The 27,986-nt window shown below is 35.8% G+C and overlaps 2 protein-coding genes across 6 annotated transcripts; both read left to right on the plus strand.

The window, feature by feature from the left end:
- The first annotated feature begins 1,002 nt into the window (after positions 1–1,002).
- On the plus strand, positions 1,003–7,003 carry LOC103969027 (ubiquitin-conjugating enzyme E2 34). 3 transcript variants are annotated; one of them, XM_065129760.1, is made up of 11 exons: positions 1,009–1,161; positions 1,361–1,381; positions 1,495–1,643; positions 3,166–3,220; positions 3,744–3,782; positions 3,968–4,031; positions 4,137–4,198; positions 4,314–4,353; positions 4,558–4,585; positions 5,792–5,883; positions 6,555–7,003. In XM_065129760.1, the coding sequence occupies exons 3-11, from the start codon at positions 1,587–1,589 to the stop codon at positions 6,826–6,828; spliced, it is 711 nt and encodes a 236-aa protein (XP_064985832.1). In that variant the 5' UTR covers positions 1,009–1,161; positions 1,361–1,381; positions 1,495–1,586; the 3' UTR covers positions 6,829–7,003. The 3 variants fall into 3 exon arrangements, with proteins under 3 accessions (XP_009380708.2, XP_009380709.2, XP_064985832.1); XM_009382433.3 differs by lacking the exon at positions 1,361–1,381 and having other exon boundaries at positions 1,003–1,161; XM_009382434.3 differs by lacking the exon at positions 1,361–1,381 and having other exon boundaries at positions 1,006–1,161; positions 1,467–1,643.
- Positions 7,004–8,422: 1,419 nt separating this feature from the next.
- LOC103969029 (alpha-aminoadipic semialdehyde synthase) lies at positions 8,423–27,963 on the plus strand. Of its 3 annotated transcripts, none has more exons than XM_009382436.3 (26): positions 8,423–8,539; positions 8,619–8,699; positions 8,800–9,060; positions 9,150–9,236; positions 9,318–9,447; positions 9,903–10,076; positions 10,279–10,361; positions 11,770–11,886; positions 12,906–12,981; positions 14,497–14,668; positions 15,906–16,002; positions 16,108–16,271; positions 17,213–17,270; positions 17,412–17,552; positions 18,630–18,968; positions 20,222–20,302; positions 20,800–20,865; positions 22,491–22,608; positions 22,840–22,969; positions 24,564–24,643; positions 25,415–25,573; positions 25,660–25,906; positions 26,500–26,608; positions 27,273–27,434; positions 27,523–27,592; positions 27,689–27,963. In XM_009382436.3, the coding sequence occupies exons 2-26, from the start codon at positions 8,673–8,675 to the stop codon at positions 27,745–27,747; spliced, it is 3,207 nt and encodes a 1,068-aa protein (XP_009380711.2). In that variant the 5' UTR covers positions 8,423–8,539; positions 8,619–8,672; the 3' UTR covers positions 27,748–27,963. The 3 variants fall into 3 exon arrangements, with proteins under 3 accessions (XP_009380711.2, XP_009380713.2, XP_064985830.1); XM_009382438.3 differs by having other exon boundaries at positions 8,458–8,524; XM_065129758.1 differs by lacking the exons at positions 8,423–8,539; positions 8,619–8,699; positions 8,800–9,060; positions 9,150–9,236; positions 9,318–9,447 and having other exon boundaries at positions 9,934–10,076; positions 10,279–10,356.
- Positions 27,964–27,986: the final 23 nt, after the last annotated feature.

A 27,986-nucleotide genomic window follows, 5' to 3' on the forward strand; every position in this document is an offset into this window, starting at 1 on the left:
ACTCGAGTATAAATAATTATTTGAATCATCAAACGTCATTTGTTGATTATTTTGAGTGTGTTTGGAAATACATTTGAAATGTCTATTAAGTATCGAAACACATTTGAAATATGAATTCGCATTTCATATTTTACATTGTAAATACTTAAATGTTCATTATAAATATTATCTCGATGTAGCATTATCATTTTAATATTTACAGAATACAAATATAACTTTTTAATTTTTTTAAAAATACTATATAATATCATCTAAAAAATCATGAAATAAAAATATCGAACATTTTATATTCGATGACTAATGGCGCGACTTAATTAACGATATGGAGCCATAGTCTTATTATTCAACCTAATTAATTTGATTGAATTATTTAATTCTCAATTTTTGATAAGTGTGTTTGTGTGTGTTTTAGGTATAAATTTAGAGTCCCATCTCTTTTCTTTCAGTATTTTTTTCATTTCCAAAATTTGGTTTTTTAAATCAATTTGAAGCAAATTTTTAATTTAATATAAAAAAATATTGGTTTCTACAAATCAATGAAATAAATAAGTAATGTCTTAGGCAGGGTTTGCCGTACCGTACCGACGTTTCAACCCAGGCTCGGTATCGGTACGGTGTACCGAGCACTGTACCACTATAGCATTATTACAGTGCACTGCTACAGTGTGGATCGATATCAGACAGTTCGCATACCGCTGACTTATCGGATCGATACGTACCACCTGTATCGGACGGTACGATCCAATATGACAAACCTTGGTCTTAGATATAAAATTTATTAAATTTATGGAATGAGGTTTTGAGTCCTCATCTCTTTTATTTCATTTCCAAAATTCTATTGCTCAAATATGTTTGGACATTTGATTGTTTTAAATTAATTTAAATCTAATATTGAAAATAATTGTTTCCATAAATTAAAGAAAATAAAATAGTAGTGCAGAATATAGGCGGTCTCAAACGATGGGCGGAGTCCGTGTGGAGCCCGTGAGATCACATCCTCCACGCACATCAACACACCGAGACGGGCTATATATGCTGGCCGGGCGATCGGGTCAAACCTAAATCGCTCTTGGTTTCTCCGATCGCCCTCGGGCCGCGGCGCCGGTGAAATCGGAGGCGACGCTTCTCCTCCTCTCGCTGCCTCGGTCGGCCCTCGCGCAAGTTCGTCTTTCTGCCCCTTTCTTCATCTCCCTGTCATAATGCCCGATTGGGATTACGCGGTGTGGTTTTTTCCTATGGTTAATCTACATCCCCAATTCCACGGCGTAACTCATCGATCGGGTCATCGGGGACTCCTGTTTCGTGGATCGATCGATCTTTCTGCGTCCTAACTGTTATTGTTCTGATTGCCCTCGCGCAGGACTCCTAATCGTGCAAACTGGTTCATAATTACTATTACATTTATTTGCATTTACTATGCACGACTTAGTTGTCAATGCTGCGGTCTGATACTTTGTTGGTTATAGTTTCTTATGCCCGCCAATCGTTGCGCAGAAGCCTAAATCAACTCAAACTGAGGGGTTCTTCATTGGGAATTATTGGAGGGGTGGTGGTATCGGCTCTCCGATTGGCCTCAGCGTGTGTTAATGGCAGACAGGGCATGTGTCAAACGCCTTCAAAAAGAATATCGTGCAATTTGCAAAGTAAGCTTCTTTTATCTGCCTAAATCTGTTTATGACATTTCTCCAAGTCGATAATTTATTGTCAACACTTAATGTTTAAATGTAGGATGCTTCCTTTTCCTGCTTTTATTTTCAAGTAACGCCCAAAATACAGATACTCAGATACTTTTTGGCTATTGGGCCAGCTTCCCTGGATATCAATTCAAGAAGGCTTATTTTGTTTCTTTGGTGAATTAGAAGTAGTGAGCTGTTACACCTTGTTGGTCGTTTCTATATGAGGCTAACAGATTCCAACAATAAGCTGTGTCATTTGTTTAAGATAATATAATATGTCGATAAGAGTTTTTGTCTTGGTAAATACAGTTTGTGACTTTTGTTGGTAGTTACAATTGTGGACTACTTGATAAACTAGACTAAGCATCGTCTTTATTGTATGATTCTGTAAATTAATTTGCTCCAAATGCCCAGCAGTATGTGCTCATGATTCCTTTTTTGTAACATGTTCTTTCAAGTTATTTGTATTACCATTGTTGTATCGTGTGTTCATATGCATTCTCCATTGCCTTTTAACTTCTTTTCCATTATTTGTGCATGCATAATTAAATAATTTGTAACTGGACCTTATTGCAGAGAGTCAGTAGGCAACTTTCACAATTAGTCAGTTGTCTAGAGTGTTTTTCATGAATTCTTTTCTTTAGGCTTGTTTCTATGGTGATTGAATGATTTTATTTTTCTGTGCTTTTGTTTTATCTGTCTAAATATGTTGATGAAATTTTCTCGGTCAATTGTTTTGTGTCAACGCTTAATGTGTAAATGTAGGATGCTTTCTTTTCCCGCTTTTCTTTTTAAGTAACTAGCAAAAGACAAACTCTGATGCTTTTGCTAATTGGGCCAGCTTCCCTGGATGTTAACCAAGAAGGCTTCTTTTGTTTTTGGTGAATTAATAGTAGCGACTAGTGAGCTCTTAGACCTTGTCAGCTTCCTTTATATGAGGTTGGAGATTCCAACAGTATGCTGTATCAATCTATCAACAAGAGTTTTTGTCTTGCTAAATAAAGTTTGTTACTTTTGTTACAATCATGGACTATGTGATAAACTAGACCAATCATATTCTTTATTATATGATTCTGTATATTAATTTGCTCCAAATGCTCAGCGGTATATGGTCAGTTTTCCTTCTTGTGACATGCTATATCAAGTTATTTGTACTATCATTGTTGTATCTTCTGTTCATATACATGCTCCGTGGACTTCTAACGTATTTTCCCCTTTTTTTGTGCTTGCATAATCAAATAATTTGGTAACTGGCCCTTATTGCAGAGAGTTAGTAGGCAATTTTCACAATTAGTCATTTGTCTAGAATATTTAAATTATTTTTCACGAATCCTTTTATTTAGGTTATCTTTATATGGTGATAGAATATATCTTTTTTTCTCTGCTTTTGTTTGCAGCATTTTTCATCTCAGGTGCACCTTTTTCTTATCAGCTGACTGCATGCTCTGTTATTTTTAAAATTTTCTGAATATTTTCATTTAAATTGCAGGAACCACCTCCTCAGATTGTGGCGCGTCCTTCTCCTTCTGATATTCTTGATTGGCGTAAGTAAGCTATTTTGTATATTACCCTTTTTGATTACTTCATTTATTTTGATATCATATAAATGTCTTCGATTTTGTGTAAGAGGATACAGGTTACTCGATATTCCTCAAGTTTCTTTGTTTACATTTCTTAAAAGTGTGGTTTCTTTTGTTCCATAGCCATGTGACACAAGCAGTCATTTCTCCTTTTTTGGAATATGCCATTCTTGCTCCCATCGCCGCTCTCATTTAAATTTTGGAGCATTTTTTGTTTCTGGAATACATGGACCCTCTTAAATGGCACAATGGTTTTACAGTTGTTGCTCGAGGACATATGGCATGTTACTGTATAAAGAGAATTTAGTCATCCAAGTCTCTTGACACATCAAAATTCTTGTAATCAGGAATACAAAATAGCTTTTAGTTTGGACCTTGATTAGCTGACAGGATATGATTTTGATTCTTGAGTTGCCTTTGTTAGTTCATCTTAAACTGGTATGATTTTTTGAACTGGAATTGACAATGTCTGTGGTATTTATTTCAGATTTTGTACTTGAAGGAAGTGAAGGCACACCATTTGCTGGTAATGATTTTTTTGCCTTGACATGCATGATAATTGTCACCTTCTACATTTGAAAGAGTGTGCTTGATGAATTTATCTTTTAGCAGTGCTCAGTTGTTCTTTAATCGACTTACTACATTAGTTGTTATCTGTATGCATCGATTTTTGTGCTGGTCTATCTTTTCTTACCATATTTTTATATGAAGGTGGATGTTACTATGGAAGGCTCAAGTTTTCCCCTGATTACCCATTCAAGCCTCCCAGTATTCGGTGACTAAATCCTGCATATTATATTGAAATTAAACAAGTAGAGCCAATTGCTTAAGTTTCAGCTTGCTACCAGTGTAATCATTTTATTATCTTTCTTTTTGTTAGCATGGTAACTCCCAATGGACGGTTTGTCCCTAATGAGAAAATCTGCTTATCCATGAGTGACTGTAAGTTGTTAGCATATCTCCAAAATACATTTATTTGTCTGCTGTTAAAAATTCTACATTTATTGGTCTGATGTTGTGTTCACAAGTTGTATAACTTATTCTTGTTTTATTTCAGTTCATCCAGAGTCCTGGAATCCTATGTGGTCTGTATCAAGGTATGACAACAAACATGAGAGGAAGAATGATTTGCACTAATAGAATTTTCAATTTATGTGTTTTGTTCCTAATTTCACATGTTTCCTGCATTAGTTGGGTCTTCATTTGCGTAAAAGGGAATCTAATGGCAAACTTAAAAATGAATTTCTTTAGGGTAAATTTTTTGTTTCTCCAATATTGACTATGATGATTTCGTGGTGCAGTATATTGACAGGGCTTCTATCCTTCATGGTGAGTTTGCATTATCACTCTTTTTTTTTTATTTCGTTTATGTATAAATTATGGGCAAAAGATTTATGAAGTCATCAAGTGTGGAACATATGGTTACTTTCTGTCAGCTTCTAGCACCATGATGTGTATATGCTTAATATTCTTTTACTGTGGTTGGATTATATTTTTTGCTGTGACCTTGTGACTGGGGTTTAATGGCTAATGGGCTTTAGAGAGATGGCTAGGAACACATTAGGCGAGATGTATGACTTTGAGATTCTCACTTACCTTCATTTGCTTTGAGATGCATATGAAATTTGCTTCAGCCATACTAAACACAATAGGTCAAGCCAAAAACAGTTTTTTCCCCTGAAATATGGGTTTTGGAATTTGAAAATTGAGTGATCTGTTTGTCTTGTGAAATGCCAAGTATGTAGAAGATATCCTTCACATAGGTCTCGTTGGAGCTGCAAACAGTTTTTGCTTGTTACACAATTGGTTTACTTTCAATGTTAGAACCTGAACCTTTCAGATGAGCATGTGTAGATGGATTAGCAACTACTAACCTGAAGTGATCTTTCTATAAAATAAAGATTATCAGCTCCAGGATATACAAGATGTTGTGTGGAAAAATATGGAGAGGCTGTTTTCCTCGCTTAATTTGAATATATCATTAAAAACAATTTCAGATGTGACATGATAAAGATACATCAATGTGAAATTCTCGAAAAAGTAGGGAATATGACAGTAATGGTTAATTGTACCTATCCAAGGCAGGAGTCATTTTTTTATTTGTTAAAAAGATTATTTATCAGTTATAGATCCACCATAGGTAAAAAGTGTGTTCACTCGGAAATGCCAAAATATATACAATGACAAATAGGAAAGGAGATAAGGTTGAAATGAGATATGGCAATCATTTAACATCTTTTGGTAATTTTAAGCAGCAGTTTCTGCATTATCGTTTAACAAAATAAATGTCTATTACTGGGTCATGATTTAGGAAAAAAATAATTCTTCACGGTAGTACTGAAGAAGTCTTAAGCTCTAAGTTCTAAGTACTAACTTTGTTTTGATCAGCTAATTTTAGGATAATTGATGAAACAATTTTCTCTTTTATAAGAATATGATCATTTCATGCTGGCCTAGTATGGTAGTACATTTTTTGGAGTATCAGTGTTGTACATCTTAGCTTCATTTGTCACAGTTACATTGTTGTAAATGCAGCTGGATAAACATCAGACTACTGGCAGCATTAGATCTTCTGATAATGAAAAGCGAGAACTAGCCAAGGCTTCACTGGCATACAATTGTGAAAGGTAATTGTTCTTGTTTGCGTGCTATAAATTTACCTTGTAAAATCAACTGAAGCTTTCAATGTTTATGCATGAGGATTTGGGCCCCCTCCAACACCCACCCTGTTTCAGATATTAAAATCTATAATGAGAATCTAGTTTTAATCTGGTTCCTCATCACTCATCCAGATTAGAAGTCGAATAGGTATATGGTGATATTTTTCAACATTGACCGATGGTTTTAGAACTGATATAAGACCACAATTTAGTCTTTTTTACTGGAGAAATTTTTTTGTACTAAGATGGTAAACACTTCAAAGAGAATGAAGGTTTAGAAAATAAAAGAAGACTGCATTAGATTCTTTCTACAGGATTCAACGTTTAGGCTTAAGATGTTAAAAAAGACTCTAGAATCGTCTTTTGTGCCAGTAGGAAAATTGTTTTTTCTATTTGCATAGTATCATTGATGTGCAAGCTTTCCTTTTTCTTTTCTTGCTTTCATTTCTATTTTTTTGGTTGGGGTTGTGTGGGAGGTGGGTAGGGGATGGAGGCCGTTGATCTCCATGTTATCCAACCATTTTTGGTATACATGACTTTCCACTTGTGACTTATTTGAGTTATAAAGAGCTGCTTGTGCTTTTACTACATTGTTATTGGTACTGAATTCATAACTTGCCATTTCTTGTATGGAGCAGCAAGAATTGCCCTAGTTTTAAGAAACTCTTCCCAGAATATGTAGAGAAGTACAACCAACAAAAGTCTCGAGCATCGGCCATTTCACAACAGCCATCGGAGGATAAATCAGGTCACCTGTCCGCCAAAGCAGAACAAACTGGAACACAAGATCTCAAAGAGTTTGTGAATGATGCTGGTAAGAGAAGGCAGGGAAAGAAGTTGCCATTCTGGATAGTACTGCTGTTGTTATCCATCTTTGGCATCGTCATAGCCTTGCCTCTGATGCAACTTTGAATGGTGGCTAGGAAAAGGAATAAATTCCACGTTACAGGCTACAAATTATTAGATTTGTGCGCTGTAGATTTTTGTATAGTCTAAGTTGGATCCAGATAGCGGTACAAACTTTTTCTGATGAGCTGACATCTTCTAGTTGAACTTGTTGAAATACATTTAACCATTCAATTTCTCACTACCGGAATCACGACGGTCTGTCTTTGATTTGTGTGATATTGGTTGGCAGAACAAAACGAGACATGTTCTTTTTCCAACTTTGCTCTATATGAAATCGTATCTTAAGTTCCAAGAATCTTGTTTTTCGTTTTTCCATGTTACCTAGCTGCAACTTACTAGTTTATGCCATCTGATTCTTGTTGTATCTCATCTTTGCTCGCAGCACAGCCCAGAATTTTCCAGCTATGATTGCATGAATGTGTCAATGGATTTCAGACTCAGAATCAGGTGCGGGTGACCTCAAGTGTCGTGATGCGTCGTAACTCATCGATCCAACTCGTCTTTATCTGTAATAACAGCCGGTGGAGTGCACGTCACGGAGGATAACACCTCCAACTCGTGTTTCTTTTTGTCGAGCAGCGAACCAGTGCTGCAACGTGGCCCATAACGTGAAAGGCGTCGTGGTGGTGAACATCGAAAGGAAAAACAAAAGACGTTTCTTTTCTTCTTTTGACTCGTTGCTCTACGGTCAGAAAAGAAGTCGAGCAACGTGGCGGCACTTCATGCAAGGACTCAAATGGATAACGTCTTGTTGTTTCTCAATATCGGTTTCGTATAATGAAAACTTAAATGGGTGCCAAGCTTCTTGTCAGCAGGAAGAGAGCTCTTCAGATACGTCTCCCCATCGATAAAATGGTTGACTGGAGCATGAGATCACGACGAAGGAAGTTGCCCCTTTATAAGGAATATTATATTTCAATCATATCCAACCAAGAGGTGATTATGAAGGCAGGAAATTCCACTTTCCGAGGAATGTTGGATTCGACTCATAACTACGAATCACGAGCTCTCCCACCACCACCGACCGAACCCAACTTACGTAGGTACCGACGATGTTGCCGAACACCCAAAACACGCCCACCGTCCCACGATTCATCCCCCGTTACCCGCGATTCTGAGATCGACACCTGTCCCCGCGCGTCTCGGAGGTCGTCCGATGGACCCCGCTCGAGCCTCGCTCCCACGTGAAACGTCTTTCTGGGTTCCACCCGAACCCAAAGTGGGTGGTTGCCACTCCCACAGCGAATCCTCGTCTTCTCCGACCTCCCAACTCAAAAACCATACTTCTCTCGGCTCATCACTCGTTCCACCGTGTCGAATCCATCCAATCCCACTCGCATCCCACCCAGGTTTCTTCCCATCTGTCGATCCCAAAGACAGACGCACACACACAAAGCCAACGTGTCCCGACCGAGATGAACCGGTACCGCTGCGCCTGGCGGACGCCGCTTCGCGAACCCACAAAAAATACCCAAGTAGATGAAAACGTGCGACAACGGTTTTGTTGCGATTGTTTGGGTATCTTTCGGGGCCCTTTTTTATTGGTGCATATAGTTGGGTCCGTAGATGTTGGAACTTTGAACCAGATCAAGTATATCTTCCACCTCACCGCCACCGTTCACCCCCCTCTTTCGCCGGTCCCTTCCCTTCTTTCAAATGATCTCCATTAACGCCACCTATTTATATCGTCTCTCCCATCGTGAGCCAAATCATCGTCTCTCTCGACCTTCTCGTACTTCTCTTCTTTCTTTTTTTCTGACCTTTGCAGGGATCTTAAGGAGCTCCCTTTGCAGGAATCTCCCCCCCAAGATTGACCGTGCGCTTCTGTTCGTCATCTTTGGGTCTCCATGGCGGCATCGGCAGCTCCGGACGGCGTATGCACGAACTTACTGAGATTCTTGAGACTGTTGCCCTAATCGAAAGGTTTCGATTGTCTTGTTAGTTCTGATTTCTTGGAGATTGCAATGGCCGCAGGGAGAACGGAGCTTGCTGGGGAATGGCGTCGTTGGGATCCTCGCGGAGTCGATAAACATATGGGAGAGGAGAGCGCCGCTGGCGCCGTCCCACTGCGCTCGCCTTTTGCTGAGCGGGAAGGGCCAGAGCGGAGTCGAGCGGATCATCGTGCAGCCGAGCACGAAGCGGATTTTTCATGACGCGCAGTACGAGGATGTAGGGTGTGAGGTATCGGATGATCTCTCGGAATGTGGCCTGATCATAGGGATCAAGCAACCAAAGGTCAGAGTGATAGCAATTCAGTTGGTTCTTGACATATACCTGCGTCTTGATCGCTGCAATGTGTGAGGTTCATTTTTTGGCTGGCGCAGTTGGAGATGATTTTTCCTGATAGAGCCTATGCCTTCTTCTCCCACACCCACAAGGCGCAGAGAGAAAACATGCCGCTGTTGGATAAGGTAGCTGCTTGACGATATGCATGATTCCTTAGTTCCTACTTGGTGACAGTTATGGGCTTGATTTTGTTCTTTGATTTACAGATTCTTGCAGAAAGAGTTTCCTTGTTTGACTACGAGCTTATAGTTGGAGATAGTGGGAAAAGACTGCTTGCATTTGGAAAATTTGCTGGCAGAGCTGGCCTAATTGACTTTTTACATGGGCTTGGACAACGTAAGAGGATTTGATTTATCATCTCACTGATATTAAACCTCCTTTTTCCTCTGTCAATTGCTGATGATAAGAAGATTCCTTAAAAATATATAGACCAGTCTTTGAGTAGAAATTCCATTGTGACTTTGCATTGTTGGACATGGAACTGGACTATATATCAATCTAATTGCTTCATTCTTAGGATTGAAAAATGGAGTACCTTTTTTGGTTCCAAAGTCAGTTGCCGTTATTTCATAAAACTTGCCACCACCATCTGCAGTGATATAGTTAGTAAATTGATGCCTTACGGACTTATACGTTAATATTATCCTTACAGATAATAATATAATTTGTTTATGAACATGTAACTACACTGAATTTGACTAGTGGCCTATCTTTTGAAATGAGGGTTCCTTCTGGCTATATTTTTGTAGATCTGTGATTATGGCTTGACTTATGGATTTCCTCGTGTACAGGATACTTGAATCTTGGATATTCAACACCCTTATTGTCTCTGGGGGCCTCTCATATGTATTCTTCCCTTGCTGCGGCCAAGGCTGCAGTGATTTCTGTTGGTGAAGAAATAGCAACACTGGGGCTGCCATCTGGAATTTCACCCTTAGTCTTTGTATTTACTGGGGATGGAAATGGTAATGTATCTAGAATGAATTTACTATTTTTTTACTAGGGTTGTTAATTGTATTTTTTTTACTAGAATGAATTCACAACTATTGACAGTTACACTGGGTATCCCTTATTAAGGTGTCTAGAAGTAAATTACAACTGAGCATTAAATTTTTTCTTGATTCTTACTAAGCTATATTTTCTGCATATGATATTCTTGTTTTGTAGTTTCTCAGGGTGCACAGGAGATATTTAAGCTCTTACCTCATACCTTTGTTGATGCTCAGGAACTTCCAGAAATTGTTGGTCTGGTACTTATTGCTCTTTCCTTTCCATGTTTGTCCTTTAGTTTGAATATACTTCCAAGGAGTACATATTATCATGGTTCATCTACTTGATATTGAAAGAATTTTGTTTTGCTTCATCAGCTTTTGGTAGCTTCAACTGAGAACAAAAAAGTTATACTTCTGAAATTTTTAATACATATTTTATGGTGCAAATCATTTGACCTAATTATACTTTTGTGAAGGAAAGCTTCATTCCCTAGTAAAGATCATAAAGTAATGGTTCTGTAAAAGTTTCCCTGATAAGGTGAGAGCTGATACAGATTAATATGTATAAAAACCTACAGTTTGCCACAGTCTACTTATTGATTTGCTGTAAAACATAGCAATTTGATTATTTGGTGTCAGTTACTTAGATCTTTTTCTGGCATTGAGCTCGTTGATGGCAATACTACTAGTCAATATGTCAATCCAAGAGTAAAAGTAATCATTATAGTTCCATCTTCATATAAGATTAAAAAAAATCTCATGGTGATTATCAGCTTCCTGAAACAACTCTCCTTCACCCAGGCTAGGGATGTCTATTAAATAGACGGAAAAAAATCAGTTTTCTTGCTACTGGACCAGTCCCATTTCAGTTCTGTTGTTCGAGTGAAAACTTATTTGGTTTAGCTTGTTTCACTAGTAGTGTAGCAAAAATTCGCATAAAATAGTAGTGACAATTTTATCCATGAAACCATTTTTTTGGAACTAAGTAAGCAAGCATTTACTGGTATATGCAGAAAATTTTATTTCTTTAGTGGACATTATTATGAGTATGGAGCTTCACTAAACTCCTGGAAAATAATTCAACTATCCTCAGAATTTACATTCTAGGTAAACCTTTCCATGATGACTAGTTTTCAAATATGTTATGATAGCACTCTAGAGAGATGATGTGACAGATAACAATGCATAATGACTAGCTTCAGGTTTCAAAGCAAGTTGTGAAGATGTCTAGCAAATTTCTGGTGATATGCTTTAGTGAATGCAATTTTCTGTAGATTGACGAGACAAACTATACAATATTAGTTTTGATGAGTCATGAACTTATTTCATGAACTTATTGTCTATGACTTGATGCTGTAACAGAGTGGTGTCACAAAAACCTAATCGAACTCAACCAAACCCATCAAATTCCCTTTCTATCTGATTTCCCCGAGTGTCATCTTTGAACATAACAAGTCTTAAGACAAACCAACATGATTTCCTTGCACCAAATTCACCCTCCTTTATGAAATTGTGCTCCAGAAGTGGCACATGGAAATCTCATATTGTATGCTACTTCTGGTGGTCTTCTTCTCTCTAGTAGTTTCTGGATGAATTACTTAATGTATGTTCTATATCAGCCTTTTGCTTTCTGTGAACTGCAGTTTTGTTTTTCTTTAAATTGCAGGCTAAGGACCATGCTCAACATTCAGGATCAAGAAGGAGAGTTTTTCAAGTCTATGGCTGTGTGGTGACTTGTCAAGATATGGTTGCACCAAAGGATTCGACAAAAACTTTCAATAAGGTACATCTCTTTCTGTTTCTGGAAGAACTACTTACTACTATTTTATATAATTCTTCCACCTTTTGCTTATGTAATTTTTCCTAATCCGTATTTGAATGGACTAGAATCTTAGTTCTATTTCTACCCGCTGTTTATTTCAGTATATTTGGCCTTTAGACCTTCTGGGTGATATACCTTAGGAGCCTAATTGAAGTCACAATCAAGTTACTGTCATATTCATAAAGAAACTAACAAAAAATTGTGAGTTGTCAATGTAAGCATACAACCCAATTTTTTTGTAGATTTATTAATTTGACCAAGTTATGTTTCTTCCCAACCATTGGTATAAGGTAACCAAAGTTACCATCAGTGTGAGACTAAATCATGTCTAATGAAAATAAGTTAGCTGTAACCATTGTTGTAACCAGGATTAACATCAATGTGAGAATAATTTATGTTTAAAGAAAATAAGATAGCTGATAGGTGCATCAAATGCTGCAAATTTATTGAACATAACTGATACGTTATTAATCTGATATATTCCCTTGGGTCTCAAGGTATCAGTCTCGAAAGTTAACAAAAATATTTGCAAATCTTTAGAATTTGTAAATCATAAAATTTTAGGCCTTACCAAATTACATTGCTGTTTACTGAATTAGTTTATTTTCATTCTAAAATTACATTACTATTTCTGTACACCATCGCCATCATCAACACAACAACAACAGCACACAACACAAAATAACAATGATGATTAAAACGACAACATTTACAATCGTAGAACATATTCATACTACCTTGGAGTGGTTCTATTTTCTCGAATTCTATCATCAGTTGGAACTACATAATTGTTTATGAATATAAATTCAACTCACAATTCTTTTTGTATAAATGAATATTTTAAATGATTGTTGATTTGGATGCTTTGTTCAATACTTTTAGTTCCTAAGATGTATCAAATTACCTTTGTCAACTGTAAACTCCAAAGACAGAATTGAATTTGTGTGCCAAACAAATGAAGAATGTATGTTTTTATGCAGGCAGACTATTATGCACATCCAGATCATTACTATCCTGTTTTTCATGAAAAAATTGCTCCATATGCATCTGTCATAGGTAAGATTCTATTATATCTTCTGATTAATCAAGTAATATGTATGTTTTCCTATTTGTAATTGATGAAACGAAATTTCGTAGATGGAACTGGCACAGACAGCAGAAATTGCTTCACCTCTGCAGTTTAGTTAAAGTTGGGCATTGAGGTGCTATCTAAAGTTCCTACTGCATTTTTGTTTTCTAGGTAGATGGTGTTACAATGCGAAACCTTTAATATTAATGGCATGATGAGAGGTAGAAGGAAACCTAAAAAGTTTTATTAGAAACCATAAGCAAATATTTAAATACTTTTTAAGTTTTAATTTAGCTAAGAATACGAATTTTTGTGGAGTTCAATCCATGTAGCTGACACCAACTGGTTGGGATTTACAGTTTTGTGGTTGTTGGTATTACAATGCGAAGTTCAGTATGTCAAGTGGTAGAAACTTAGCTGTATGTTAAATTTGTAAGTTGAAAAAGATGAGAGCTACAATAAACTAGTCAATAGATTTTAAATTTCATATTGTGCAAAAAAAAGTTAAGCTATTACTAATTTCTTTCGTAAGTGAAACTTGAAAATGATCTTTAGAAGACCAAAAGTCCAATTGTACAAGGAGACAGATGCATATCTGGATTTTTCACGATCTTCCTTTTGAGTAGAGAGAAGTTATCTTGAATAACAAAAGTAGGATAAGAAGCTTGACATTTAAATGGAAGGAAATGTAACTTAAGTTATGATTGATTTTAAAACTTGGCAAGGGTGTTCTTGCTCTCAAATTTTATACAGGTCTGTTTTAAGTAGTATTATTTGTTCATATACTTGCACTCTAGTGTCCAATTAAGGAATCATCTAGTTGGTTACACTTCTTTAGGCCTAGTTTCTTGTCGTAGTCCTTGCTGATGGTGAACTTTGATTGATTCTTTTATTAGTGCACTAATACTATAGGAGCATTTGACTTGTGGTGGTTGCGTTTCATGAGGTGGTTCCAGATAGGCTTTCCATGAGTTCCGATTAAGGATTTGAGTTGCATGTAATTTTCTAAGTAGTTTTGGATGTGCTTTCACGTATTCTTTTAGTTGTTATAGTCATATATTGAGTTTTGTATTAGGTATGGATTGATCTGGACGAATAAAAGGCGACTGGAACAGAGGTTTGAAAAGGTTTTTTTAGGTAGGATTTGTGAGATAAAGATTTGAGAAGTCTTAGTTGTAAGAAAAATTATCACAGCACCAGTTACATTTGATACTAATGTAGAACAGTGTTTGGTAATTGGTACTAATGTAGAACCCATAACATGCTTGCAACATTTTTTATAGGAAAACCATGGAACTATCTTACAAGTTATAACAATGATCAACAAGTCTTGCTTCTCTTGGGAAGGCTGTGAACACTTGAAGCAAAAAAGCTTTTTTGGAAATTCATATAATATTTACTTGTGCTTCTGTATGCCTCCTATTGTACCATACTATCATCTATCAAAATTTTCCATTTTTTGACATGCAATGTTATAGTTTAGCTTCTCTTTTTCTGGCTAGTGAATTGTATGTATTGGGAGAGAAGATTTCCTCGGTTGTTGACTACCTTACAGTTGCAAGAATTAATGAAGAAAGGATGCCCACTCGTTGGAGTTTCTGACATTACATGTGATATTGGAGGGTCGCTTGAATTTGTTAATCAAACAACATTAATAGAGAGGCCTTTCTTCAGGTAGTTCTTCTTTCTATTTCTTTCACTAAGAAGTTAGAGACAGACTTAATCCATGTTAAATCATTTTGATTTTTGCTGATGATTTCATGTCATGCCCTACTTTTATTAATACTGTCTAGTTTTTAACTGTATATATAGTTTTAGAATGCTAATGTATTAGTTTATTCATCAGGGACTGGTGAATTGATGTTTTCTTCCTGAATTTTTCATTCTTCTTCATTTTTTGGTGAAAATAATTTCTTACTAAAATAAAATAAACAAATTGTTTTTCTGCCATTGGACAATTAGGAGAAACAACATTTTGACAAATGAATCCTCACAAAATCGATATAGCAAGTACCTGTAGTGATCTTGATTTTCTACAAATGAAATGTACTCAGACTGGGGCAACCTAGAACATCATGTATACTGATCAAGAAAGAACCTTGGCTTCCATGCATAATTGCATAGTACATCATATGAAAGCCTTGAGCATCAGACTCTATCACATGTTGAAGAATCCATAACTGGATCAAAGATTATATGGTATCTTATAGATCTCAAAGACAAGATCAGAGCAACACAAGTAAACTGATTGAGCCCTATGCAGTCCAAGCTTGGGCTGTGCAATTCTTTGGGCGTATCTTTTTTTGTTCAGCCAAGGACCTATTTCTGATGATAGATCAGTCTCTAATTGGTTCCTGGAGTCAATTTGATGGGAACATTGGAGGTTTAAGTTGGTCATGATGGAATCTATGTGAATCAGCAAGAAAAATAAGAGGTCAACTAATCTTATTTTACATTTGGAAAATGCTATTGAAAGAACTGAAGGTTGCTTTGTAATGGCCATCAAACATTGGCAACTTTTGTTAGAAGTGTCAAATTCATCAAATGAATGGAGTAATGTAAGATATATTGAATTATTGATCATATTGTGCAATATAGAACTTAACAGTGTTGGCAGATAAGATGAGTAATTACATCATCATATTAGATGTCTACAAATATGTGTTCTTGCTTGTTAATATTTTTTTTTTGATACAGAAAAATGCTAGTAGGGTTCTTTGCTGCTGGCTAATCTTTATGCACTTCTAACATTACATGTCTTATCTTCTTAATGTTACTGTTTTGTTATCACCTGGTATTTTAGTATATAGTCTATAAATTGTTATGCATATGTTTATCACCTAGTTTTCTTAGGAAGATTCCTTTTGTCCAACTAAAATTTTATTGAAAAGATGTTAATTTTGGTGTTTAGATATGACCCCTTCACTGATTCATACCATGATGACATGGCGGGTGATGGCCTGATTTGTTTAGCTGTTGACATCCTCCCCACAGAATTCCCAAAAGAGGTAGGTTTTCCTTGTTCTAGTAGGTCATCAAGAGGTTATACTTAATTTTAAGATTTTTTTGGTTCTTCATCTACTGACATCTTTCTTTTTTAAATTTTTGTGAAGGCTTCTCAGCATTTTGGAGATATTTTATCACAGTTCATTGGTAGCTTGGTTTCAACTACAAACATTAAAGAACTCCCTTCACACTTGCAGAAGGCCTGTATCACTCATAACGGTTCACTTACCTCTTTATATGAATATATCCCCCGAATGAGAAAAACCATAATGTAAGCTTTAAATGTATTATATTTTTCGTTGATAAAAATTGATTTGGATCACTGCTTAGTTTACTTGTGTTCTGCCCTTTTTTTTGTGTGCTTTACTTGTTTGATCCTTCGCCTTTTCCAAGTATCATATATATGCAATCACGGCATGGCAAACTAATAATAAATATTGAATTCCTCGATTTTGCTTCATATGAAGAAGACTAGACAATCAACTCTTTCTTCATCTACCAAGCTAGGTGAACAATAATACAATTATTGCATTCGCACTTACCCACAGCACAACCTCGACCCTTAGTTGTTCACTGATCAATACAAATTATGAATCATTTAATGACTCTCTTTCTTCCATCCTTCCAGAATAATCTCATAATCATCAAGAAAAGAAAATCAATTGCCATGCAAGTATTTTTCATTATTATCAAAAAGAAAAAAACCAATATTAACAAGAGTAGCTGTGAATTTTGAAGAAATACTTAAAAGAGAACCTTAGTTGGTATACCGCATTTCATTAGATGTATAACTTAGTATGATGAATGTACAATAAGTACCAATTAAATATTTGTATATATATGAAAGATTATTGCTCTTTCACTTTTCTTTTCTTTTTGCAATTTTAGAGATGCTTGATAAGCAAATCACGAACATTGTGTTGATCATTTACTTGTTAAGAGAATCTTTTCCTGTAATGAAACTTAATGTTCTATTATTCCAAGTTTCTTGCATTTTGACTGAAGAGGTATCAAGAACATTTGTTTTTGTTTTATTCTTTAATTTACAAATAAGTATGGCTTTATTGTGAATATTTTTTTCAGTTATTAGTCTCTGTGTCTTCTATAGTTTCGTTTAAAACCTTTCTGTGATGTAAAGTTTATCCATGTAGTTTTCCATTTACCATGTCATATCAAAGCTAAAATGTAGATGTAAATCTTCACTTATTTCAGAGATCTATCACCTGGTCCTGTAAATGATTCATCTGGGAAGAAAAAATACAATATACTGGTAAGAACTCAAAATTTTACTGTTTACAATTTTTGCAATAAATGAATTTTTTGTAGTGTCTATCTACATGAAACACAATTAGTATCAATTTAGTTAGAATCTTTGAGTCCATATCTTGAACTATAATTCCTTATTTTGTAGGTGTCTCTCAGTGGTCATCTGTTTGATCAGTTTTTGATTAATGAAGCTCTGGATGTTATTGAAGCTGCTGGAGGATCTTTTCACTTAGTTAGGTGCGAAGTCGGGCAAAGTGCAAAGTCCATGTCCTACTCAGAACTTGAAGTAAGTTGAATAACTGAATGTCGCTATGCCCATTCTCCTATCAATATATGAGGTTAATGTATGACACAGGTCTAGCTTTTATAAATTTTTAGTTGGGTCTATTTCATATAAATACTTTGAGCAATTTAAGGGGGTATTCCTGTTCTGGACTTAGGCAATCTGCTTCCTGGAAATGGAAATTTCATGTTAAAAGTTGGACAAGTTAATTTTGGGACTTGCTAATTTTGTCTTATTCACTTGATGTGGTGAATTCATATGGTTTACATCTGCTTCTGTACCGAATATGCTGAAGCTTCCTTTTATTCTTTCCTAGAGTTCAATACATATCAAATTTCGAATTACATTTATATGGATCAGGTATTTCATATGCACCAAGGTTTTAGGTGCCACAAGCATTATGTATGCTGCCTAATCATTGGTGTGAAATGTATTCGATCCCTAACAACCATACCATGTTATGCATGCCAGCAGCTGGCATGTGCATTGGTTTTGGATAGAGCCCTGGCATGTGGGATGTGTCCATGACATGATGGCCTACCTATGACCAGGTATGGATTGGCTGGTACATGCAGTGTGGAAACGGCATCTTACATGTTGGAAAATTGTCTTTTACTGACACATGATGTTACTATAATGTACTAGTGATGTTGTACTAGTCATGCTTTATTGAATTCCAAAATTTGTCATGGGTTATATACCATTTTTTTCATTGTTAGTTATGCAATTTTTAATCCAAAGAATCCTCCCATATTTTACTTGAGTTTGCTTTGCAATAGTGATTATTTTTGAGTTGTGAATAAGGATCACAACTACCTTGGTTGCATGTGAACAGCTAACTCTAGGTACTCTTATGGAACAGGTAAATGACTGCTGTTTTTGTAAAAGTGCTTTCTTTGCTTCATTTGCAATAACTTGTTAGACTGAGCTCTACTATGAGTAGCTCCTGGCGCATTGTGATCCAAGATTGCCCCTTGTTCTTGTGAAATTGCATAACATTTTTAAATTTCTTGTTGACATTAATTTAAGATATTGATTATCTTTCTCAGTTAAAGGGGGATCTTGTGGATGGTTGTACAGGTGGGTGCTGATGACACTGTGATCCTGGATCAGATAGTGGATTCTCTGACTTCTATCGCAAACCAAAGCGATCAAAATGGAGCTTCCAGCAGGCAATTATCTTTGAAGATAGGAAAAGTTAGCGAAAGTATCATGCAAGATAGAAGTGGACTTAAGAGAAGGCCAGCGGTTTTGATTCTGGGTGCAGGACGTGTATGCCGACCGGCTGTGGAGTTTTTAACTTTACTGGGGAGTAAATCCTATGAAAATTCTACTAAATCATGCCTGGCCATTGACAATGAAGAATTTGAAGAGTTTGAGGTCATTGTGGCATCTCTATATGAGAAGGATGCAAAGGAGGTATGATTCTGGAACTTATGCTAACACTGAATTGTTAGCAGCATCTATTCCATAAATATTGGGTTAAATCTTTCAAGCAGCATATACATAAAGCAATAATAATATAATAATGATAATTCTCACTGCATCTGTAAGTTGCTTTCGTGGTGACTCTGCACAGATACTAGACCATGTCTTTCCCAAACTTTGATAAGTTCTAAGAAGTCACTATCACATATAAAATCTAGGCCAACCAATGAATGCAAGGCACCAACAGTGTCTCCAGGGCATGAGAAGAGATCAGCTATTGATTCTGGTAACATTTAACATAAGCTATGAATATGGGTAGAACATGAAATTTAAATTAATCAGATATTCTTACTTGTGCTTGATAATTGAATTCATAGTTTGTTTACACGAACACTTAATGGGTGCCCAATCCAGATTCAGTGGTATTGACTGATTTTAAAGGTTTAAGGGGCACCATTGCCTAGGTTTGTTGAGGCAAGTGCTTGTGAACCAAGATTGTCTTGCCTTAGCATGAGGATCTATAAAGAAAAGTAAATGAAACTGATGAAGTACTACAGCATATAACATTGACTAATATCTGGGGCTGGGCATTCAATTTATTATTATTTTCTTACTATATCAAACAGTATTACATTGTGATATATGCTTAATAAATGTACTCCAAATTTGAAGGTTGATGTGTTGTACAATGAATCACAATGATGACAACAAATTTATAGAATTAGCGATCAAGTAAAAAATCCTGAGCTTCATAGATATACCAAACACTTAAACAAGCTTATGCTTGAATCTTACAATTAGAGTGTGCAAGAATGATAAATCTACAGTAATGATATTGTTATGTTACATAATTAAAACATTTAGTGATAAAAAAATAATGAAATGTATAACATGAGAAGGGTCTTTTAGGTCCCTATGTGATTTCAGAAGGTCAATGAGATGAACATATGAGACAACCTTTATCCAAGCCTGTGTGCTTTACTGAGGTGAGTCTAAAATATTATGAGCCTTATTGAATATCATCACTATGTATGCTTCATACTTATGTGCACCTTTGATAACACACCGAAATGCAAGAACAAGAGTTAGATCAATTTTGTTTCTTGCACCACCAAAGTTTAAATTTTTTTATGGTTCTTTTGATTCTCCATATCTTTCAGCTTACCATTCTAGTGCACTGCATGTATTGAGAAATAAATGGACAAATATTAAACATTATTTCTGACCTGCATCACTTTATACAGACTATTGAAGGCATTCCTAATGCAACAGCTATTCAGCTTGATTCAATGGATTATGGAAGACTTACAGAGTATGTATCTCAGGTAAAACTTCTTGATCCTGCCTTTTGAGTGCTTGGATCTTATAATTTAAAAGAACCTTTCGTCACTATCTTATACTAAGTTGGAACTTGGAAGTGGACCGGCTTGCAATTTATTGTCTTATTATATGCCTAAGTGGAGAACACATGACAAGCCATGTAGATATCACATGGATGACATGTCAGTGCCAGCATATCAATGCATGTGCACAAAGTTAATATATAGCAGCAGTCATCATGCTAATAATAGTATTACCATGGTTATGTTGCCTATTAGCAGTCATCAGCTTGCAATTTATTGTCTTATTATATGCCTAAGTGGAGAACACATGGCAAGCCATGTAGATATCACATGGATGACATGTCAGTGCCAGCATATCAATGCATGTGCACAAAGTTAATATATAGCAGCAGTCATCATGCTAATAATAGTATTACCATGGTTATGTTGCCTATTAGCTTATGACTATGTGTTTATGCTTGGATTTATGCATCATGCAGGTTCATGTTGTACTTAGCTTACTACCTCCTAGTTTTCATGCTACCATAGCAAAGGCATGCATCGAGGTACTTTCTGAACTAAATACGAATTCGTCTTCAATCAGCACTTAAGATCCATAGTTTTGTATTATTTTCTTTTTCATTAATAAAGGAATCAACTATTTTCTTAGTTTCTTGCCCGCACATTGTCTTTTGCTGCTTATGATAATTAGCTTATTATTCTTTGCTTCTGACTGTATCTTAATTGTGACATAGTCCCTCTGATGCTCATAACTTAGTTTCTATTTAAAGAAACATCTTCTGTTTTTAGTGTAAAAGGGAAAATTGTGGTATCAAAGCATCCTGCTCAACGTACTTGATTTGGCAAATCAGCATGTCAAAATCAACATGTAAAAATCAAATATGATATTCCTAGAATTTAGAGAGGATGCAAACGTGAAATGCTCAGAAGGATGTGAAAACATGTTTCCTGTAAAGTGATGGTTCCACAGAGAGCCAAAAGGTGGGTTGCATGTAGGTTCATTTTATGTTATTAACTTTATGTTGTATTCTTTTGTTGCTAATAAAGATGAGGTCTTTGAATCCTTTATGATGGATGGTCACACCAAATATCTTGATTTGATGAGTCACAAGAAGAATTAAAGTGCAACTGCAGCATGCATATGACACTTTTTTCCATTGGTTGATACAGAAATAGAAATGTCCTACAATGTTTTAGATTTCATTTCAAATAATTATGAATTTATGATCAAAGTGCATTCATGAGGATACAAATTTTGGTCCTTGTATTACAGTGAACTGGCAGACTAGCACAGACTGCTATGCTGCTTGGTAATGAACAACATAATGACAGAATGTAACATACAAAGATTGAAAATAGGGGACATACTAAATTGTAATATGCAGTTTATTGTGGAGATCAGACTAATGTCTCAGCCAGTGACTTCTCCTTTTTCTACTATTACTTTTCTTTCCTTTACTCATGTGACCACTTATCGAATGAAGTTGAAGGATGTGTTCCTTTTAGTATTGAGTTGTTGGATAGTGCTTGGCATGACCCTGAATATCCCAAGAAAGTCTGTTCTGTTGGTTTTTGAGTAATGTGGGTTGGTAGGAGAGGTCCACATAGTGATCTTGTTTCAGACATGTACATCTTGCCTAGTGTTAATACCAATCAGTTTTATATTTGTTGCTCTTTTGCTTATGTTGTATATATCAGATCAATTCCTTTGCAAAACAAAGAAAATTATGAAATGATTGAATCTGTATATTCTATTCTCTGGTTAAAGAAAACTTTTATTATTCTACATCACAATTAAGCTTACAAAAAGTTAGAGTATCAACACAACAACAGAGAAAGGGCAGCCCGGTGTCTTAGGCTCCCACTAAATTGCAAGTAGTGAGGCATTTTCTATGACTGGAACCTTGGTCATCCAAATTGCAGAGGAGCATCCTTACTGTGGCACCACAGCTTGACGTCGTACAAGTTAAAATAATGAAGAAAAAATGAGTCAAAACATGTTTTGAAATAATAACAACCTTGCTTGTTGATTTGATATGAATTTGATTAATTGACTTTTCAGAAAATTATTTGCAGTGAACCATAAACCTACCAATGGCCAGATTTAATTATTTGTGCAGTGGTTTCCAATCATGTTTCATTTTCGCTTACTTTTTAACTCCAACTGCAGCATAAAAAACACATGGTCACAGCAAGCTATGTTGAAGCTACCATGTCAAGTTTGGATGAAAGGGCAAGGACTGCTGGCATCACGATCCTTTGCGAAATGGGCCTTGATCCTGGGATAGGTAATATTTGATTGTAGATTCAGGCTTACCATATTATCATTTAAAACACTACTAATATTTTATTTACAGCACTAGTAATTTACCTACAATGATATAATCGCTCAGCATGTGCACTTATGTATACTTATGGGCCTCTGTTAACGTATGTGCATGTTTATATCCACTAATTCACTGATGCTTATTAATTGTGAGTACTTTATTATATTTAGGCTAATTGTTTGGGTTGCACAGACCACATGATGGCTATGAAGATGATCAATCAAGCACATATTAGAGGAGGGAAAATAAAAGCATTTACTTCGTATTGTGGTGGTCTTCCATCTCCTGCTGCTGCCAACAACCCACTAGCATACAAGTTCAGGTGATAATTCTAGAACAGTAAGCCACAAAAATAATTGCTAGTCTACTTGTTAGAGTATTGTAGCTAACCACAATTTTGTTTAGATTAATTGAAAATGGAAATATGGTATCTGACTTATTATTTGTCATATTTTTGTGACATGAGTATAGTTACTTGTCTTCAGTTAACCATGTATAAGTTCCATAATTCTACTGTGCAACTATTTTAAAATATAAGTATTTGAGCATATGGATATGATACCTTATTCAGCATTGAACTAATTTGACATGTCATAAGACCTTTCGGGAAAAAGCAAAAGGACATGGCAGTTAACAGTAAGGATTTGAAGTGCCCCACTTGCATCTCCTTTAGGTGTTGGTTTTATGGTGGCCAGCTAAATCTACTTGATTAAGGTATGGAGAAATGAAAGGACGATAGAACAGGAGGGAAACCCCAGGAAACATATACATGCCTCTGATGGCTCGTCCAATGCCTGTAGTCACAATTGCTGCTAGCATGCAATTGCAGTGGTGTTGATGTCATCATCACCCTTATTTGTGGAAGGACACTAAAGAACATGTTAATATAACTTAATATCTCCCTGAACACGTTGATTTAATAATTGGAAAAACGAATTAATTCTATTAAGTCCATTCTGCAAGGAGTCTGGTCTGCAATCCAATCCAGCTGTTGTCAATATGCCTGGTAAGCCAATTGGAAAACCGTGCATATATCTTGGTTCATGATTCATTCATACAAATTGCATGAAGGATGGTGTGAATCTTTAAACCTAGAATTACACCTGGATATGTTTACATTACACCATAAAGAGTTTGGTAGGGTTGGCACTGAAGTCTAAATTTGGTAGTTGGTAAGTTGGTCATGATTAGAGTTTGTTCCTTAAGGGGTTGTACATTATCTAGTGTAACTTGATGAATATCACTAAAATTACCTTGCACAACTAATTAGACCTCTGACCTTTAAACATGGACATACAACACATCATGCTGTATGTGTGATGAGATATATGGGAACCTGATCTTTTGAATACCTTCTGTAATCTCTTTCCAACTGTGTTTATGTAGACACCTCTTAAGTCGTTAAGAAACCCAGTTTATCTGAGGATGCTAAAACTAAAAGTTGTATAATTGTGGTATCTGGTAGTATAGTTCTGAATATATATCCTCTTTTTAAGGGATACATTTGCATATTTCAAAAGTATACATAGTGCGTTGCATTATCTTTTACAAGTTACATATACAAAATCATAACACTAGAAGGTGTAAATATTAGCTTTGTGGTAGAGATATTATGCATGCACAAGAATTCATCGAAGAGAGGTGCAAAAAATACTTAGTTGTTTTCTCTTAAAATTGATTCATCCTTCGGGGAACTTTCCTGATAGAGTGATGCCTGTTTGAAACTTTGGGGTTCAACTAAAATGAATGAGTTAAATGAATCATTGTTGCTTGTGTTATGCTTACATTACCTTTTTCATGAAATTGTTCTCATGTAAGAGATTTATGAGGTTTAGAATTTAGGCCAGATAAGGTTGGCTTGTTCTTGGAGACCAACTAAATTTGAGCTTGATTGTGTAATTTTGTTCATGTTTCAGTTGGAATCCTGCTGGTGCTCTTCGAGCTGGGCGAAATTCTGCCACTTACAAGTATCTTGGAGAAATTGTACATGTTGATGGTTAGTTATTTGCTACTGAAACTTTATCACCAGATGTGTCATTTATTAACTTTTGTAGTCTAGTAGGGGATGTGTCTTGTTAAGGTATTCAAAAAGTAATTACTTGACCATGATTTCGTGAAATATTGATCCTCATTTCTCAATATATTTCCTACAGATACTGTGTCATAATTGCTTCTGTTTTGTAAATGCAAGAACTATATGGAGAGCATGGACACATATACATAAATAGCTACACGGATATGTTGAAATTTGAAAAAAAGGGATAGATACCACATGGATACAACAATAAAGAAATATTTGAAGTTTGATGAAACCAATAATCATCACTAAATACAAGGCTTCTGATACTTTTTGTGGTAAATTAGATCCTAAAGTTGGGAAAATGATATCTTATGGGTTGCTTGGGCTAGAAAAAATGGTTTACAATATGGATGTGGTTAGCAATTCTAACTATCCATGCTTCATAAACCATTTTATACCTTGGATCCAAATGCTTCATATTTTACTATGTAAGTTGTTGCTTCTGGTGTATTAACTTCAAAGGAACTCTTACTTCCACAGGACAGCTACTGTCTAATTAAGTACATAAATGAACTTTTTATTTAATTACATTTTTATATCCTATATTCAGAAAATACAGATGTGTGAAACCCAAAGCCTAAACTACTTAGTCAAATATCTATCTGATTATGATCAACCTTCACATCCTGATGCTTAGCATATAGAGTATCGCAAAAGGACTGAAATTTGATTTTCTTTCTAATGCAGGTAATGAACTGTATGACTCAGCAATGAGATTCAGGTTACCAGAACTTCCAGCATTTGCATTGGAGTGTCTCCCAAATCGGAATTCGTTGCTCTACGGGGATTTATATCACATCACCAATGAAGCGTCAACCATATTTAGGGCGACCCTCCGTTATGAAGGTACTGAAAAGACTTGGAGAACACTATAATTTTATTTATTCTGTTGTAACAGTTTTAGTCATTTACACAACTTTGTGGTTTTGCAGGCTTTAGTGAGATAATGGCATGTCTGGCGAGGATTGGTCTCTTTGAGACTGAAAATCATCCCATGCTGGGAGGAGCTCAGAGGCCAACATTTGCTTCCTTTCTTAATGAGCTCCTAGCTGATAAAAACTCTGCTAGTACTAACACACTTGGATCTACTGAAAATGAGCAAGAAATGATAAAGAGGTTGATCATACTCAAATATTGCAATGACGACGCTGCAGCAACTAGAACAGTCAAAACTATCAAGTTAGTTGATGTTAACTTTTTCAAGTTATCTTAAAAAGCTCTCATGATGAACCCCACTGTAGATGGCATGTAAAGTGCTGCATCATGCTAAATCTGCCATGCTATGCTGATTGGTGTTCGCACTAGGTAATGTGCCAAGCCGTGCCTACATATAGGAATATTAATGACGTGATGTGACGTCAAGTGATGAGCACAAGGCGTGTGTGATAAGGAAATCTTTAGACCATGTTTTATCTGACTTAATTTTTCTTTCCATATTTTGAATTATATTTTCATCCTATCAATTCTAGTTCTCTATTTACTTTTGTTGTTTTGGCATCTATTCCCATAAATTAATTTTATTTTGTGTCATTTACACTAAATATGGTGGTATTCCATCACTGACATTAGCATCATCTTTTGCTAATTGGTACCATCTCCATCGAATTTTAGTAACTCAATATCTGAATAGCCTTGATGTAATTTGATTACCAAATACAATGTTTACCAGTGAGTTTGAGTTCACAAGCATATATCATGCACCATCCTTTATCATCTGTTGTAATAGATCTGGCCATCAGTCTCTCATTCAAATATTATGTATGATGGATTAGGTTCCTAGGGCTTCATGAGAGTAAAGAAATCCCAGTGGCATGTTCAAGTGCATTTGATGTTGTCTGCTTACGCATGGAAGAGCGACTAGCCTACACCAACAAAGAGCAGGTAGCATGGCTTTCTTTTTTCTTTAAAGTAGTTTTAGCTGATCCACTATTGTTGTTGTTTAGTACATGTTTTCAGTCAAGTCCAAGAAACAATTACAATCTTCGAGTCACATGACATGTATATATATACACACACACAACAACAACAACAACAACAACAATTTGGTTTAACTAGTTGGTCTGGTTTGACCTTGTAAACCTGATCTTTTAAATGAAAAACAACATGGACATAAAAAATCCTGTAGAATGAACTGAAAATTTTAGTACTTTTGCCCACACAATCTTTTAATCAATTTGGGAACATCTACTGAATACCTTTGGCCGGTTGTTACTGGATTTTGTTTCTCTGGTGGGAGAGTGGTGCATGAATGCTGAGGAAGGTATCCCAAGTGTTTTTCTTTTAGAATAAGTATTTTTATCCATCCCAAGTGCATGAATTCCAGAATCTTATTCTTTTGAAGTATGGATTGTCTGATTTTCCATCATGCTTTATTTTTCTAATATTTAACTTGAGCTTTGCTGGTTATATTACTGAGCATACTTTGAGCATTGTGTGTACTAATCTGATAGATCATATTTTTCTTTTTAAAAAGAACATTGTTGTGATATTGGTTGCAAAGCTAGTCGTTTTAGTGATTCATGTACCTCGTCCTTTCTCATTACAGGATATGGTGCTTTTGCATCATGAAGTCCAGATAGAGTTTCCTGATGGAAGACCCACAGAGAACCACTGGGCAACCTTGCTGGAATTCGGAAAGGTAGAAGATGGCAAAGCTACTTCTGCAATGGCTCTCACAGTTGGAATTCCTGCAGCAATTGGAGTATTGGTAATCCCCAATTCATGTAAATTTAAGTGCAAGAAACCTAGTAAAATCCCAAAGTCGTTATCATATTTGGTTAATCTGAAAATTGCAGCTCCTACTTGAGAACAAGATCCAGAGCAGAGGGGTGGTCAGACCCCTTGAACCAGAAGTATACGTGCCGGGTAAGTTCATGTTAAATGCTGAATTATATTGCTACCTTTAGTTGCTCAATTTAAGTTCTGACTCCATGTTGGCTATTTGTTGATGGAACTCGGCAGCATTGGATATTCTAGAAGCGTCTGGAATAAAGCTGATAGAGAAATGCCAGACCTCATGAATGTCAACCTATCCAGAATGACCGGGTATCACTCTTTCATGTTGTATAGTTTAAGAGTGATGTAAATTAGTCTTCCGGTGAACCCATCTGTTGTTACCATCTGTGGCATACATTCTCCTCACAATAAGACATTAAGTTACTTTCCTATTGTACTTGTGTGTTCATATGTCCAACTAGTGAATGAATAAAATGATGCCGATAAGGTCTTTGATACAACACTCAAAACTCCACCAAGGTTG

This window comes from Musa acuminata, chromosome BXJ2-10 (assembly GCF_036884655.1).
Source record: "Musa acuminata AAA Group cultivar baxijiao chromosome BXJ2-10, Cavendish_Baxijiao_AAA, whole genome shotgun sequence".
Lineage (NCBI taxonomy): Eukaryota > Viridiplantae > Streptophyta > Magnoliopsida > Zingiberales > Musaceae > Musa > Musa acuminata.

Bases quoted from the DNA above. Each gene is read 5' to 3' on its own strand.
- LOC103969027 (XM_009382433.3), top strand. From the start codon at position 1,587: ATGGCAGACAGGGCATGTGTCAAACGCCTTCAAAAAGAATATCGTGCA. The intron at 4,032-4,136 runs GTGACTAAATCC...TCTTTTTGTTAG, and splicing joins TTCAAGCCTCCCAGTATTCG to CATGGTAACTCCCAATGGAC. The intron at 4,199-4,313 runs GTAAGTTGTTAG...GTTTTATTTCAG, and splicing joins CTGCTTATCCATGAGTGACT to TTCATCCAGAGTCCTGGAAT.
- LOC103969029 (XM_009382436.3), top strand. From the start codon at position 8,673: ATGGCGGCATCGGCAGCTCCGGACGGC. The intron at 14,669-15,905 runs GTAGTTCTTCTT...TTTGGTGTTTAG, and splicing joins ATAGAGAGGCCTTTCTTCAG to ATATGACCCCTTCACTGATT. The intron at 17,553-18,629 runs GTAAGTTGAATA...ATGGTTGTACAG, and splicing joins TGTCCTACTCAGAACTTGAA to GTGGGTGCTGATGACACTGT.